This window comes from Rhipicephalus microplus, chromosome 2 (genome assembly GCF_043290135.1).
Source record: "Rhipicephalus microplus isolate Deutch F79 chromosome 2, USDA_Rmic, whole genome shotgun sequence".
Taxonomy (NCBI): Eukaryota; Metazoa; Arthropoda; class Arachnida; order Ixodida; family Ixodidae; genus Rhipicephalus; species Rhipicephalus microplus.
The window spans coordinates 83,495,371-83,512,816 of record NC_134701.1 but is presented as its reverse complement, the minus strand read 5'-3'; the positions used below and the strand labels follow the sequence as shown (position 1 = coordinate 83,512,816).

The 17,446-nt window shown below is 48.5% G+C and overlaps 1 protein-coding gene across 4 annotated transcripts in view; it reads right to left on the bottom strand.

Annotated features, from left to right (window-relative positions):
• Positions 1-17,446, bottom strand: part of LOC119170824 (ETS homologous factor) — a 414,244-nt gene that overhangs the window by 109,128 nt on the left and 287,670 nt on the right. The window contains exon 1 of one of the 4 annotated variants that reach the window (XM_075886596.1): positions 3,489-4,114. The exons of the other annotated variants lie outside the window; for them this stretch is intronic. Within the exon in view, the coding sequence (XP_075742711.1) occupies positions 3,489-3,697 (209 nt within the window). The 5' untranslated portion in view covers positions 3,698-4,114. Of the gene's footprint in view, positions 1-3,488; positions 4,115-17,446 lie in introns of those variants that run through there. 4 annotated transcript variants of the gene reach the window in all.

Genomic DNA, 17,446 nt, shown 5'->3' with positions numbered 1-17,446 from the left:
CGGCCGTATACAGGTCAAGGAAACACGCACAGAGCTCTTGAACTAAACTCGTCGAGAGGAAGAGCTACCGAGGCGAGTGCCGAAATGGGGAGAAAAACGCGGCGTCCACGAGGATGAAGAAGACCTCCCTCTCTTTCGTGTATTCTTCTTCTTCTTTCCATTCATGCATTTTGCTTTAATGCTTCTTCTCTGCAAGCTAAACGACTTCTCTTAAGCAGCCCCCTGCTTTCTTATAACCAACCTGCCCGATCCTCCGCGTCCAGCAGCGGCGCCGGTAGTATACGCAAAGATGGAGGGAGGGGGGCGAGGGGCAGTCTCCTTATATTCTTGCCTGCCTGCCCCATCCAACCAAAAACAAATATTCGTATTGCGAACTTACACCCTCTGTACCCATGCCCCCTCCTCCCCCCCCCCACCTAGCATCAACCAGCTTGTGGCGGTTGCCTAACAGTAAAAACAATACCGCCGCAGCCAAAAATGATGATGACGATCCCTCAACCATGGCCCATGCCCAGTCAGGGGAGTTAGCCACTATCCCTCGTCCCTCTCCTTTTCTTCTTCCTCATACCCGATACGTCCTGGCCTCGTCTCTACTTGTTTATGAGAGTGCGAGTGCGTGTTTGCGTCAAGCGAACCCCGCCGTTACACAAACACACGCACTGGCGGTTCAGTATGCGTCACATGAAGCCCACGACGACTGTTTTGTTGATCACGAGGGACACAGCTGCGCTTGTTGCGACCTGTTCAGCAGCGGACGTGCAGTGCCAAACATTCTGGGAGCACCGTGCCACAGCTGCGACCACCGTAGAGCGCGCCCAGCTTGTACGCGAAAGCACGGGTCTAGCTGTGAAAGATAGATAGATAGAGAGAGAGAGAGAGAAAAGAGAGCGGGTAGAGAACGGAGCAAGGCAGATGGAGAGGAACGGGGTGCTGTTTGCGCAGCGGCAGCACGTCGGCCTCCACCGTGGCTGCTGCCCTGAAACTGATGCCTATGTGCCGGATGCTGTTTAGGAGTGAACTTCGCTCATTTTTCCATCAGCATTACGCATAGAACATGTGCGGGCGGTTGAGCAGGTGGAGTGAGCTTGCAACTTTTACGTTGTCGCCATCATGTGGCCACACGGCATAGTGACGGTGAAGAAGGTGGCAGACACTGCGGCGGAGACGGCACACGTTATCGGGTGAACCCGGGCCCAGAAAAACTCTAAGTAGAAGCACTGCACAGTGTGCACCGGTAGCGCTGGTAACAGCTTTTGTAGGTGAAGATCAATCACATAAAAGTTGAGAATTAAGCGCACGTGGCAATACATAGACTTTCATCATATCTGGACCATCTAAGGACTGCCAATGTCAATGCACACGAGGAAGCCGAAGATCTTTAATGCGAGTGGGCCCGCAACCTATAAACCGTTGATTTTAACATTTATGTGCACAAACACGGCGAACATATATCCACCGCTTGCAGCGCCACCACGGTGAACCGAGTGCGACGGGGGCACGGTGTCATCTAAGCGTTTAGATTCACGCGAAAATGGTGACACGCAACGCGATGATCATGTCACTCCTCTTGCTTTACGACAACGCAAGAAACATCACATAAAACACTGCGGTGAACGAAACAGCGTCTGTCCTAATATGACATATTATTGCTTTCTACGAACTGATTCCAAAATATATGTCCGAGGGAGATGGATACGCCATGACATGTAACGATGTCACGCTTCGTTCGTTCCAGAGATTGCAGCAGATGTCACAAAGCCAGCGCAGTGACACGAACAGCACTTGCCTCCACTCTTATTTGCTATTTCGTCGCAACTACAACATTACAACGGTTGTGAAGTGGCAACAACGTTATGTCACGATACGACCATAACATTAGGACACCATGCCAGTCTGGTATTATAATACCGAGGTAATCAGCATGGAATCTGAATACGTTATAAGAGTCAGATACACTTATGAGCAGTATATGTAGGTTAACACGCTGGAAGACTTAAGATACGCTTCCTGGGACTGTTCCTGTTACGAGGCTGAATGACAGACTCTTAAGGGAGCTCTTCCTTTGCAACGCGGATTGAGCTTCGAGCTGCGGCATTTTTTCGACCTGTGGCAAAGCAGCGAACATGCGATGCGCAACACGAAAGCGCCGCTGGTGCGTCTGGGGACCACTTGCCTTAACAAAGCAACTCTATAAAAAACTATTTTGGCGCATACAAGGGCGTTTCTCGTTCTACGTACTGTAATTCTTTTTGTGGATTCATTGTATACATCACAGGCACAATCCTAAACCTGGAATTGCTAGCAAGTCTGGCCATACCAGGCTAATGAGCCCGGGAGTATTATTTAAGAATTATATCTATCAATCTGAAGAAGTAACATGCTTCCGCATTGTCCTACTTGCTCCGTTTGGTCATTTGACAAACGTGAGTAAGCGGCAATGATTCCTTACAATTTGTAAAAGTGAGTGCGGCATGCTACTGCTGTATTAGAAACGGCACATATCCGTCAAATTCTCGGTGTTAGGGCAGTATGAAACGATTTCACTGTAAAATACCTATTTAAAACGGCACCATAGGGTTATACAAATATACAGAAATATTTCGCACTTAGTAGCCAATACAGTAAATTGAATGTTTATTGTGGCAAAACGATACTGGAAAGAGTACCCGATTACAGGTTAAAAATACGTTAAATGTGTAGGTTTTGAAAATATCTATAGGCATGTAGTACATGAACAGTTGTAGCACTTCAATGTTCGTCTTCTGACTGCAACGGGCACTTATGAAAAATTCACCGACGATTACGATAGCTCCTGATGCCAATTCTGAGCTCCGCTTCATGTCGGGGAAATTCCAACTGTGCTCGAAGTTCTGGCTCTCTCTAGTTGTACTCGTTACATTCGTTATGTATTGCCAAAGAAACTTGCAACGTTCGAATGCTACGCCTATGCTGTGTTTAGTCTTCGTTCGCTCTATCAGTTACGCCAACGGCGACAACACTCAACGAAAGGGCGGGGTTCTAAAAGCTGAGCTCTAAAATTAAAAAAAATGCAGATATTTTGGCACGCAAACAAATTACCGCTCCATATTGCTACAGAGCTCGAACTTGGTCAACACAGTTCGATTTGTGTTTTCGTAGTCGCGAACATGGGGCCCACGCACTCTAAGGGCGCTGACGTCACGTCCTCCATGATGTCACACACACGTCAGTGCCATCTGTAGTACAGAAATGAGCAATGGCGAAAAGAAACAAAGAGAAGCGAACTGTTATTCTTAATTTAGTTACAAATGACTCACGCCTACACATGCACCTATAATGTCGTCATCGCTTCGAAAGGCTCGAATTGTTCCAATCACGCCACAGGTAAGAAACCGTCGGCGGCCATAGCTGCTTCAACACGCGTCGCGTGTGCACTAGACAAGCTATATCCGCCGGCTACCTACAACATCCTAATCCTAATCCTAGACGAGACAAGAAAGTGCTCTCACTGAGCGGCCATTGCGGAGAGGTTCAGTGGTTGCGCACGCTGCTGCGGCCACTGCAGATGGTGCCATCGCTCGGGCTCGTACTGGTGCAGCACCAGGGCTTCCTGGTGTCGGTGTAGGGCGCCGAAATGGTGCCACCACGGCGGCTCGGTGCAGCGCTGCAACACCTCACCGTCACTGCTGTCGGGTTTCACTGTGAGCGTCGTCGTCATTCAGGTTTGGTTGGCCTCAACAGATCACCTGTTCCACACGAAAGGCGCATCGGAACTGCAACGTTGTCTGTAGTCGTAGTCAGCTGCTTCGCAGGGTCTCACCCTCCCCATCTCTCCCTCCCCATTTTTTTCATCGTACCGACAATAGCATGTGAAGCACACGGACGTGGTCGCGCACACGTGCGGCAGCCGCGAGCACGCATGTGCGTGGTGTGGGCGTCGGTACGGCGCTAGTCGGGAACACATGGAACAACGTCGAAGGTGCACACGTCCCATATCCAACGCGAACGTTAGGGCGCAACTGCGAACGGCAGCTGTTGCTGGCAGCAGGGGATTCACACAGGAGCCGCTGTGACGTGCAAGAAAGAAATCATGTGAACGGAAGCACGATCGCGACTCTGCATGATATAGAGCGCGCGTCCGGTCACATTAGACTTTTTTCAGTGCGGAAACCGCCTCAAAGCTCGCATAGAAATTTTAACTCACTTTCAGCAAGCTTGTCGGGAAGTTTGAGAGAGAATACGGTGGTCATCCTATTATGCTGCTCATCCCACTATGCTAACACCTCGGCATATATGTATAATGGCGATGTCATATATGACGCAGCTTTGCCATATATGGCTGCGTTTGACTTTACGCATGGACCAGCCGCGCGATATATGACCGCATGTAATATATAGTGTCATATAAGGCATTGGCGTAAATGGCTGCAGGTCACACCCTACAAGCCCAACTCTTGTGGACACCGAGATGGTTGTGCCAAAGACACTATACAATATACACAACGGAGTTATGAGGACCCACCATTTATTCGCCACCTGTATGACGCTAGGCTGCTTCCGGCAACAGCCGAGCTCCGGGAACTAAAACTCGAATCCGATCTGGCGTTTCGCGCACTTATTCCTTCTGCTGCCTCGTTCTACAGCAGAGCGAATTACCCAGCTGTACTATAACGTAACGCACATAACGGGCACGAATTTCCACAGCTGCGCACAATTTCGTGGGTTTTTTTTTGTTATTTTATTCTGCCTCGCTTCGAAATGCCCTCCCTGACTGCATCCCGCTTTATGATTCGTACATTAGAGCACGAGGATGCCTCCTGTTGTAGTGGCGCGAGCAGCCACTGCGTTTATGTATGCGAACAGAGTTGACGGAAGACGTATCTTTTGCTGTCTTCCTGCTGTTCTCAATGTGCTAGATTCTGCTTTTGTGTATTTTGCTTTGTAGAGCTGCTGATACTGCTGCTGCTGGTGCTGCACGGTATAACTGGCCTGTTGTTGGAAAAACCCGGCAGTGCCCACACTTACGCCACACGTGCTGCGCACAATTCGCAGATTGTCGGAGACAATTAAAGCGTACCATGCGATACACATGAACAGGCTCGCTGTCGCGAGGGGCGCACGTTCGTGTCGCGATACGCTCCCACCTGCGAGCCCTGTGTCCACACAGACACACGCGTGTACACACACACGGTGAAGAGCAACACGGTGCCACGTGCAACAAAGCGGCGGATAGAGTCCGCAACAGTTGGTCCGCGATGCACCTTGGCAACAGCCAACGGTCATGGTTCGCGGCATTCAATAGTCACATAGAAGTACTTAAACCAGCGAAGAACATCATCCCTCGGGCAGTTCACTCTAAAATAATTTGCATTGGTAAGGCATAATTGTAGATCGCATGTTTCTGTGTTTAATGGCAGAATGTTCATGGCTGATTGCGATGAACAAGTGCTGTGCGTTTACGCTATATACAGATAACGACGCGCTTAAAGCATTCATTTAGTCCAGCCGCTTATTATTTTACGAGCATGTAGCTCTAGTTCAGCATACTAAAATCACTTATCTAATCTAACTGCCAAGGCGCGCTACCCTAATCAAGCATGAATGTGTTTCACTTGAGTGTCAGTGTAACGGCGGCCATATTTCATTCGTATAGGCGATGGTGAGTTTAGACAAAGCGATACTTCCATGGACTCATTGGGTATTCATATACGCTAAAAATGTTTTGCTAGTTCTGTCAAACATCTTTCTGTTTTAGTGAAGACTAGGTCTCCACTAGTATTCATGGTGAGAGGGGCCCCGATGCCATTGGTGGCGTAATGGAAACAAAACAACAACATTGACAACAACAAAAAAAAAACTTGGAGTGTACTTAGGCTGAGGTGCATGTTCAAAATTTAGCAGATCCGACGTACCTTGATATTGGACGTTATGCGAAGCACGACCATGGTGTAATTTTTCTATCGAACAACACGTTATGAAATTACGCCTAATATGTGAACTAATGTTGCACGCACATACATATTTGAACAGTTGCAAATGTTTATATAACGTCAGCAAGTGCAAACCAGTTGTTGGCACCTGCGCTACGATGCCAACAGGAACATTAGCAACACCAGAAGCGGCAAACTGATATGAAGCGCTGGCGCTCGCGAGGATGGTAGCGGTGGACACTGCTGCATGAATAAACTTCAGCGGATGGCACCTAACTGCAACTGACGTTAACTCGATGTGGCGGCTGTATCACAGGTTTACATATGTTTATAAAACGGAATAGCCAGCACTGCAACCACAATTGACGTTTCACGAACATTATTACGGTCCGTTTGAAAAGCAGTTCCGAGACCCCACGTGGCTCTGTGGTAGGATAGTTGATTGCCACACTGAAAGCTGGGGTTCGATTCCTGTTGGGACCCTAATTTATTCTTTGCATTCGTCGGGACAACGCTGCCGAGGTTTTACGACGTACGCGACGGAATTGTGACATCACTCATGTCTTGACAAGTGCGTCATACTTGTCAAACCATCTTACTCCTATACTAATTTTCGTTCACGCCAAGTTAAGCGGGTGATCACGAGAACACCGAGACGTAGGCGGCTAGATGAACAAATAGATAGATAGACGCCAAAAGTCCTTGCTTTACGCAAACAAAAATGCTTCGGCTTTTAAAAACAGCATCCAATTGTGAAATATTTCATATATTTAAATCCTAGTGCTACGACGTCGTGCATAACCAAATTGCTTTACCACGTAAACCCCCCAGAACCAAGGAATAAATCGCCTCCTTGCCCACAACTATTAGACCACTAATTTAGGAAAAAAATACAAATGGCCCAATTTCTCAGTTCTTAGAAGTGTGGCGGTTTAGGCTAGTTGGTATGACATGACGGTAGTTGCAGCGCGAGAGCAGAACTCCGACAAAGTCTCCTTCGTGTCCCTTTGTCGTCGTTCTGCTCTCGCGCTATAACTATCGTCTTCTAAGTTCTGTCCTGAATACGTACACAATACGAGCTGGGTAACGCTGGAGCGCACACACACACACACACACACACACACACACACACACACACACACACACACACACACACACACACACACACACACACACACACACACACACACACACACACACACACACACACACACACACACACACACACACACACACACACACACACACACACACACACACACACACACACACACACACACACACACACACACACACACACACACACACGCGTCTTTCATTGTTGCTTAGATGCCGCGGATCAAGGTCAGTTGCACGCACTCTTGTGAACGAGCTTCGATGCGATCGTGTGCGCCAGGAACCGCGCATGGTGCGTTGAAGTGGCCGCCGACTGAATCAATAGGGTCAGGGTCGATCGCGGCACGGGGAGATGAAGGTTCGAGTACGCACACACACCACATGTCTAAGTGGACACTACAGCGATTGCCTCACCCAGGAAGCCGGTGCAAGGATTGATCCTTGAAGAGGGTTTTGCAATTTACCTTAGTCATAGGAGCGTCCGCCTCGCCGGTACGGTGATCATGGTTTTCGCGACTGCAGACACGAAAGTAGTGGGTTCCATCCCGGTCAACGTGAGCGCATTTCGATGGAGGCGGCATACTAGTGGGTCGTGTGCTTTGCGACTTGCAGGGTAAAGTACGTCAGATGGCGAAAATGTCCGGAGCCCTCCACAACGGCGCGTCTCGTAATCATATATCGCGGTTTCGCTACGTAACACGTCACAATTTATCCAAGAAAACAGAATTTTAGGCTACTTAGTTTGTGACATTCAATGAAGTCGTAGCGCTGATAAGAAAACCCGCTGTCTTTTCTTTAGCTTCCGTCTTGCGAGTGCTAAGGCGTCATTGAACCTCCCTATGGATGTTCTTTCTAGCCTTTTTTCTTTTCTCTCACCCTTCTTTTTAGAGTATGCCGCGACGCACAACCTTCATAGCTACGTCTGGTGGGGGCGACAAATAATGTATATCTACTAATGTTTTGCATTTTATTCACCGCTATAGCCGATATTCTCGTTTGGCTTTTCCAATCGAGAAAAGCCGAACTGATATTTAGTTTATATTTAAGTTGATATTTATTATCAACTAGCATACGAGCCCACGAAAGAAGCGGAGAAAGTAGTGGTGGCGCTCGCGCTCAAGGATCCGGCTGTGCTCTCCGACTCGAGAGAAGTGGTGAGGAACTTCCCCAAAGGAAGGATCTCGCAACGAGCTGCCATATTCCTGCGGAATGGCAAAGTCCAGCGGAGGGTAGGGCTTCAAACCAGAACTCTGTGGTTCTCGTATCACATGGGAGAGGTATACGAGGCCCACCGCAGCCTGAACGAGACGGCACACGACAAGGCACGCGAACTGACGAACCACGCCGGCGACGGTCATCTATGGGGAAGCACCAAAGACCGTTTGCAGACCTACAATGAAATTACCGGAGTCTTCTACCTGGCCCGTTGAACCTTTCCTCCACCCAGCAACAAGCTGAACTGGACGCAGGTGGTGGCCCCACAACAACTGCAGACACACACGTACGCCAGCCTTCCACTGCGTAACAGACTCCAACCTAAATCATATACGACAAATATATGCAAGGTGTGCCGTGTTGAGGTCGCCAAATTCACCCACATGATCTAGGAATGTGCCAAAAACACGCAAGGCGCTAACTCTGGAACCCTTCTGCCGCGGCGCGTCGCTCCCTTGCGCAGCCCCAGACTCAGCCACCAACTTTGGGCCGTCCAGCAGGCCCGCGAGGTGGCGGTGAGGTAAGTTCGTTGACGTCCCCGCACGGGAAATCTAAAGCCTGGTCGGCGAAAGCTCTGCCGAACTTCTAACAAAGTCGTTGCCAACCAAAAACTCACCACTAGACCAAAGAACAACTCCAGCACAATGACAGATACAAAAACAAGGGTGAAACATTGTGGTACTTGCAGTCGTGACAAGGCATTCGCATCTGAAGTCAGAAAGAGGATGTTTGTGGCGGTTTGAAGTTGTGCATGGAAGTGAACACTTGAAAAAAAAAAACACGTACGTACGACTTCATGTTGAGGCTCATCGGCGCAAGCGGCAACGACTTCAACATTGCGACAACAATGGTTACTGTACAATTGGTCCTGCTGAGTTTTCTGAGTTTTCTCATTCGGATATGGACTCTTACAGTACCCGCAGAGTGGGCACAAGAGTAATTTAAAAATTGCAACCGGTGTGGTGCGAAGACAGGAGGCTGTTTTACACTGAACACAGCCCGCAAATGTTCAGTAAAGCCTGGACGGACCCGTCGTAACAGCACACGTTTAAGATAGGTCTACATGCACGTCTGCAACGGACCGTAGTTATACATAAGTGCATTAGCTCAAGGAAGTTTTTACTCTGAAACCTCACTTCAACGAATATCTCTTACAATGTTCTAGTGGTTATGCTGCTCGACCGCTGTGCCCAAAGTCGCGGGATCGAATCCCTGCTGCGGCGTCCGTATTTCCATGGCGCCAAATGTTGGAGCTCTGTGGGCCCCGATGTAGACCCCGGTAAAAGAAGGCCACGGTGTTAGCATATCCGGAACCCTCCACTACAGTGTCGATCACTATCACTTCGTGGTTTCAGTACGCAAGAGCCCACAACTTCCTATTGATTGAAAGGACCTAAAGAAGCGTTGAAGTGAAAGTTGACTGAGCTGAAATTGCAGCTTTTATCTACAGCCACAGAAAACGACGGCTGTCCAAGTGAAATTCGAGTCCATTTAATTGTCACATTGCTTATTATCATGATAAGTTAAGCCTAAAAAGGTTGCTGTGGAGAATGCAGTGGCCTCTTCCTGCGAACATACACACTTGCGGCTGCTGCGGTCATGAATTCAGTCACTATGTCATATTTTAATTTCTTCAAGCATACCAGTACTTCTTCAAGTGCTTCCTCCTCAAGGTCTTCTTTCTCATCTTCTTTTCAGAGGTAATACGCTTGTTAAAACCTCCTCTGTAGTCAGCGTCGCGATTCGTGACATGGTAATGAAGCGCCGCTGTCTACCTACAAGATCATGGTCTTTGCGATCGGCTCCGGGGCGTGCCGTTGGCGAAGCTGATAACGAAGGCCACAGTAACGCTATGGTGCAAAATGTTCATAGTTTAGCGTTTCCAAAATGACAGGTTGCACTTGGTGATGTGCTCAGTATGATTTGAGAGGTGCTGGGTAGAGTCTTGAAATGCGTTCGGCACTGACTTTCGTTAAAACGAAGTCCGTCAGCCCAAAGTTGAAGGGAGCTTCGGCGTGGCATTTAAACGTTTGCACAACTGATTAATTGGTTTATTTACATCAGTTAAGACATTGTATTAATGCAGAATGTTAAATCTGGAAACAGGTATTTAAACTTAAGTATTCGTATTCAGAATTGCCATACAACGGGTGAGTTACATAGCGGCCGTTCCAAGGCAACCATCTGATTAAGAGGCACTTCAGAGTAATTTCGAGCCACTAAACGTGGTCGGGAATCCAACCGGCGACATCACGCTCGATCAGCAGAACATATAGCTGCCATTACCGCTAACTATACATTCGCACGGTTTAGCACACGTAGGCATCATGGGAGCACGCAAAGCACGGTGTCCACGTCGATGATGCACATTTATAAGGTAAGCGAGACAGTAAACAAACGTGACGTCAGTCAGTGTGAGATAAGTACCATAGAGGCACGGCAGTGAAGGATTTCGCAGGCAGGATGGATGAGAAGTTTTCTCGGAGGAGCAGCGGCTCGATGGGGTCAAAGAACGCGTCGTTAAGAGGAAACTGCGGCGTCATGCAGCTTCTACGCCACGGCAACAAACATTGAACAAAACGAGCAGCAGACGGAGTGCGCGTGTCGCGTCGCCCAATAGATACACAATATGCGTTCCAAGGGCGGAGTTAAGAGGGAAAGTTGAAGAGACCCGTTATAAAACGGGTGTCGCGTCGGACGACGACGAACCGAACAACAGCATCGACCGGAGGCGCGCACGACGACATCGTATGCATGTGTGGGCGCGAAACAAGGGGGCGCGGGAATAAGCCGCGGGCATCGGGACGTCACCCATGCCTGTCGCTCTCACCGAACGCTTTGGGAAAGGAAACGCGAGAAAAAACGAAGGCACGCGGCGCACTTTAGAACAACGTCGCGAGGCGAGAAAGAACTAGAAGACGAAAGTCTTACAGGAAAAAGAAAAAAGAGAGATGGTAATGCGGGAAGTGAGCGAAAGTGCCGATGCCCCCGCGCGCCTCGAAGCAGACGACACTTCTTTCCTTCCTCAGGAGACGACGCACGGTGGACGTCGAGCCGTCTGCTAGCGTTCCTTAGCAGACGACGCAAACATACGCCGATGAGGATCAAAAAAGAAGAAAAACGAAAGCTACTTCGGCTAATCCTTTGGTGACGGCTAACGCCACAGAATCCACTACGGGCCGTACCAACGGATTTCACGCCGACCGACGTGCGAAACCCGCCACACACAGCACCCCAGCGAAGACTGCAGAGCCGATTTCTTGCTGCTTCTTCGGTGCGTGGTCTCGAACATAGTCACACGTGGATGCTAAACAGCGGCGCAAACAACAAGGACCTCACCGTATAACGCCGTATGGCGCGGTGCACGCGAACCCACCAGCAAAGCTAGCGGGACCTTCCCTTATTTAGGCCCTCAAAAGATTCTATCGCCCCGAGAACCGTCGAGGACCGGCTTTTTTTTCTTCATCTTCTTGTCGCATACGTCGCTTGTTTCTCTTTTGTTTCAGCGATAACGCTCGTTTCGGTCTCGGACTGGTGGCCGTGTTGAGGAAAAGAAAAGCGCGGTCATGCAAATGACCTCCCGCTCCTTGCATGCGCCCAACGGACCACAGCGTCTTCGCTGACGTTCGACTGTGCTGATCCCGTATATACGCTGTAGTGCCTTTTGTTTCTAAGCTTCCCATCGTTTATTACTATTTTTTTAACGACGAGTCTACGGGTTCCAGCCTCCGCATGTGACTGGAGGTGGTTAAGGCTTGTTTATGACCGCCAGTGCGTCTCGGGGTCAGGGTGGCATACATTAGGCACTTCACTTGACGCACGAGAAATCGCCGTGCACGGACGGACAATTCTAGATTTTCTGCGTTTCGTGGCAGCCGCGGCCGCGTGGATTTTCTATGCGGGATCAGTTCTGAGTTTTGTTGCCGCGAACGAATGCGGGAGAGCACGAAATATTTTCGAACGTAATATCGAGGAGTGCCCTGTTAGACCTTTGTGTTCCGAACAAATGGCTGCCGTTTGCGAACAGGGTCTCTAAAGGTGTTGACTGCTGACATTAAGGTCTCGGGATCGAATCCCGGCGTGTGGTCTCATTTTTAAGGGGGCGTAGCTCCAGAGGCCCGTGTACTAAATTTAATTAGGTGCAGGTTAAAAAACCAATGTGGTCAAAATATTTGTAGTCCAATTGCGGCATCTCTACAATTCATATCATTGTTTCGGCACGTGAAAGCCCAACAGTTATTCTCATATTTGAATGTGAATAAAAGACTGGCGAAGCTGTTTAACCCCTGACACGAACTGACGCAGAATTTCGAACAAATTTAGAAACTTACGTGCTGTCTAGATCGGCGGGCATGGTGATGAAAGGTACGCACACGCTTTTATTTATTTACTATATGTTTAATCTATTTGTCTGGTCACGACGGTGGTAGCGACGGTGCACTGATCGGCCGAATTTGTGTGGCAGATACGTGTTTGCTGATATGAACGTATATATATATATATATATATATATATATGTATATATATATATATATATATATATATATATATATATATATATATATATATATATTTATATATATATATATATATATATATATATATATATATATATATATATATATATATATATATATATATATATATATATATACGCCAATTAAAGAATGATTGTAACTTGCCGTCACTCGACAAGTTGGACACTACCAACGTAGCAGCTTAACGGAGCTAGTTCTATGTCGCGCGCTTCATAGTAAGGTGAGCGTTATAATCTTGTTTAGCGTGCACACGTGTCGCACAGTCAGGTGTGCGGACGTCTGAGGCTCGAAATTCACCGACCATTGGAGCGCACCGCCTTTCAGAGCATGGCGAAACGCAGGAATGATACATTTGGGAATCGAGAAAATAAAGAAAAACGTCGTTTCAAAATGCACGTATACGTATTTGACGATCATGACTCGGGTTAGACGAGGAATAAAAGCTAAACAAGCTGCTTGAAAAAAATGTATAACGCGTACAGCGGCCATCAGGCGATTGCTTCATCGGAGTCGCTTTCGCTTAGCTTTAGCAGCGGCGCATGCGAAGTTCCGTCCCACGTGTTCATTGGGTGCTGGATATGCTTGGAACATATGGAGCAGCACCGCGCTGTGCCGCGGTTACAGTTTTTCTGGAAGAGATGCATTGACGTTAATGCGGAGGTTCACAGCAGGAGCGCGAGGCAAGGAGGCGGTATTAGCGATTTGAGCATACGGTCTTACGAAAGAGCAACACAGCTCACGAACACGCGTTTCGACGAACAACGATCGTATGCCGCCGCATCTTGAGCCCGTATGATATAGCGGGCACCTTGCCGAGGCGCACGCACATTTTACACGTATAAGCGCACCAAGCTAAGCTTGACGATTTTGAGAAACAAGCACACACAAAACCTCGTGTTTACCATTTACAATGTTCTTCAATAGCTATTTTCCCTTTGCGACGATAGTCATGCACTTGCAATTTTTCACATCGCCAAATTGCGTGCTACACACTACAGCGCCTAATCCTGGTTTCCGATACTATGACGTATTTATTGATTTAATCATTCCCTTATTTGTTTTCCACTATAACTGTATTAAGCCAAGCGGTTCACACTGAGGTTCCAGGCAACGCTCATCCTTCGGCGATAGCACAGCAGTCTGCATCGGCTTAATATTGAGCCAGCAAAATGCCGCTCACACGCGCGTTTATCTGAGCACGCACTTTTCGCAATTCGACCTCCATCGAAATGCAAGGCGCTTATCCGGGAACAACGTGTGTAACGCTTAGCACCATGCAGCTCCCAAGATTTTACTGCAGGCACTGAGGAAGGATCGGTCTCGCCTGATAAATCAGGGAAGTGCGATACCTCGTCAGTCATTTGTGCGCGACTACCGCGCAACGTTCTCGCCACGTGGCCAATTAAGCCATCTTCTCGCGTCGCGTGGAAACTAGAGACGTCGCCTGGCCAGCGACAAACAGGAAAAGTTCGCCTCTTCCTTCCACACTGGGCAGGGCATCCATGGGCGACAGTGTGCGTATAGATGGATCGCATTGACGTCACCGATACCGCCGTGTTGCATAACCGGCCTCGCCGGGGCCGCGACATTTGCAATCAGGTTATTTAGTCACACATATGCACAGAGGCAGTCGTGCCACGTCGCTGTGACATAGAAGCAGGTGAACTTGCTTGCCATCCAAAGTCGCCACCTTCAAGTGCCAGTATACGTTTAGACTTGAGAGGCCACGTCCACGACATCATATGCTACCTATCTCTGGCCTTGGGGGCACATATTCTTCTACTGTGCACAGATCATGTGCCCGTAAAACTCGGTGCCTCGAGCCAAAACCACGATAGGAATAAAAGAGACGCCACAACGGGGTGCTTCGGAAATTTCGATAAGCTGGGCTTCCTTAACGCGCCCCAAAATATCAGCAGACGAGATAGCAGTTCGCCTCCAAAGAAATGCGGCCGCCAGGGCCGGGATTGGATCCCGCTATCTTCGGCTCAGCAGTATAATGCTGCACTACCACTAGACAACCGCGGTGGGTACCATGCTCAGCACCTGAATATTGTGTACATTCATAAGCGTCTTCGCTTTGGTTACGGCCACGCGTCTCCACTCGGCGCCCATTTTATTAAGCATCCTTCGCAACAAGCGCGGTTTTTATTATATTTTTCTTTCTAGCACTTTACTTCAGCTGCACTCTCTCATTCCTTGGTCGGTGTGATCGCCAGTGATTTCGTCTTTTCTAGATGCGTGCGTCTTCCCTCCTTCCAGCTGGGTGAATGTGTACGCCGCCTATAATAACCCACTCCGCCCTGCGCGCGGTCATTAGGAGAACAAACCCGAGCCCCGAGTAATAGACTGCGTCGACGTAAGCGTCTAAGCCAAGTAAGAGAGGGAATGAGACAAAAAGATGAGGTGTATTCTGTTTTCAACGCTCACAACTCCATCTAGCGACACTATGACGTCATGCGACTGCGTACAATGGCACACACACTCCCCCAGCCCAGTCACGTGCCGCATGAGCGAGCACACGTGATACAGCTTTCGGTTCATGGATACCACCATCTTGGAATCTCGCGGATCTTGAGAAAGAAAATCCGCCACTCAACTTGTAGCAGTAGCATGTGCATGCAGAGCTACCAAAGCAAAAGCGAAACACTAGCATTACGCTGGCACACACTCATTTTCCTGAAACGTGTGTGTGTGTTTAAAAGAAGATGATGGGGTTCACTACGATAAGCCGTGAAGGAACGGTCCCGTTAAATGAATCTGCTGGAACTCAACAAGCTCCTTTGATGCGAATGTAATAAAATTTTGATTGATTGATTGATTTGATTGGCATGTGGGGTTCATCGTCCCAAAACCACCATATGATTATGAGAGACGCCGTAGTGGAGGGCTCCGGAAATATTGACCACCTGGGGTTCTTTAACGTGCACTCAAATCTGAACACACGGGCCTACAATGTAATAAAACCTTGCCGCCTAGAAAGTTTTAATTACGTGCTGAGGTTACTAGAAACACAGCTCACTGTAATGTGCAGCAGCTGTTGCCGTGAAGGTCTATGCCTAGCGTACGATGAACTGAAAAAAAAAAGAATAATATAAGTAACTGTATTCCTTTCAGCGGATGTCGATTTCACTCGGTGTAACCTTAGAGCTTACGGCCGTTGCAACGAGCGCTTTACAGCAGCGGTGCGGAGATCGGAGGCGTTCGCTTCTGCCTTGTTCGAATCGCTCGCACATGCGCAGCGCCGGGAACCCGTAATAGTGCCGTAGGGCGTCGGCGGCGTCAGGGCGCTTTACTGCCTGCATAGGCACACACCACACACACACACACAGCACCCGAGGGGACTCCGACGATCGCGGAAGGTCGAGAACAAGAAAAAAAAGCAATGAAAAGCAAAAGAAACAAACAAACCTATTAGGCGATGCGAGTTCGATTGCGGAAGGCTCGCCGCGAGATGTTCGATCGATCGACAGCGCCGGACCTTGAAAACTGGCGCCAAGGTCACTCACGGATCTCAGTCGATTTCCAGCCGCTTTTTTTTTTCTTTTTATTACGACGGTCACTCTCACCGCGGCGCATCTCGCAATGCCATCCAAAACTGTCATCGTCGATTCCGCATTTTTTGAACGCAGCGCTCGTTGCGTCTTTCAAGTCCGTCAGCCGCCAACGTAGCCGCATAAATGATAGTCCAATCCGCACAACAATTAGTCGGCGACAAATTTTATAGCGTGCATAGCAGATTATGCCGCAGCCGTCGCCGCTGTGCTTATCAGCACTGACAGAGAACGAACACCCCCCCCCCCCCCGCCTTTTTTTTTACGTGTTAAGCTTTTCGCGCGAAATAACGATTCGATCAAGCGGCATCGGAATAAATTTCGACACCCTGGGACTCTTTGATGAGCACCTAAACCCAAGTACATCTGCACTTACAATGAGTCCCAGAATCCGGCCTGCAGAGACGGGAGCGAAAGCGCCGTATTTTTGCTTAGCATTGAACTTTCGCCTCGTAAATGACTGTGCTATCTTTCTTGTGAATGAGCAGAATTTCCCATAATGTTACACCGGAATGTTTTTTTTTTTTTTGCAAAAGCTTAAATATCTCCCTAATACTGTTTATGAACAACAGGAAATTCACTTAAATTTGTGGGCACAATTGGGATGCCATGAAGACGTCACAGGCATTAGCTCCCACTGCCAACTGGGCATTCAAGTTATTGCCGAACGGTTGTGTAACCACCCATTTTCACATTGACTAAACAAATTAAGAAGAATTGAACCAGTAGGACGTTCCGAGATAATGATATTATCGTTAGCGATGCGCATCAGACTGTTTGCACTACACCTGACACGTGCTTGCCCAGCTAACCAAATGGAAAATACGTACCCTGTACGCGTGTTGATGCAGGACAAATTGGTTATCATGAACACACGGAGGCACCCACATACGCACACGCGCACGGAAGATGACAAAGTCGCAGTGGGAGAGGAAGGACGCTCGATACGAGATGCGCAAAACAGCTTGCGGTCACCATGATCATAAAGTTATTTTACCACTAACCTCACATCTGAAAGTTTACGAATCTCGAGGAACTAATAGTTCGCAATGCGTTCATGAATGTGACCAACTTCCGAAAGACACCCAGTTGCGACCGACTTCATCGGTAGTTT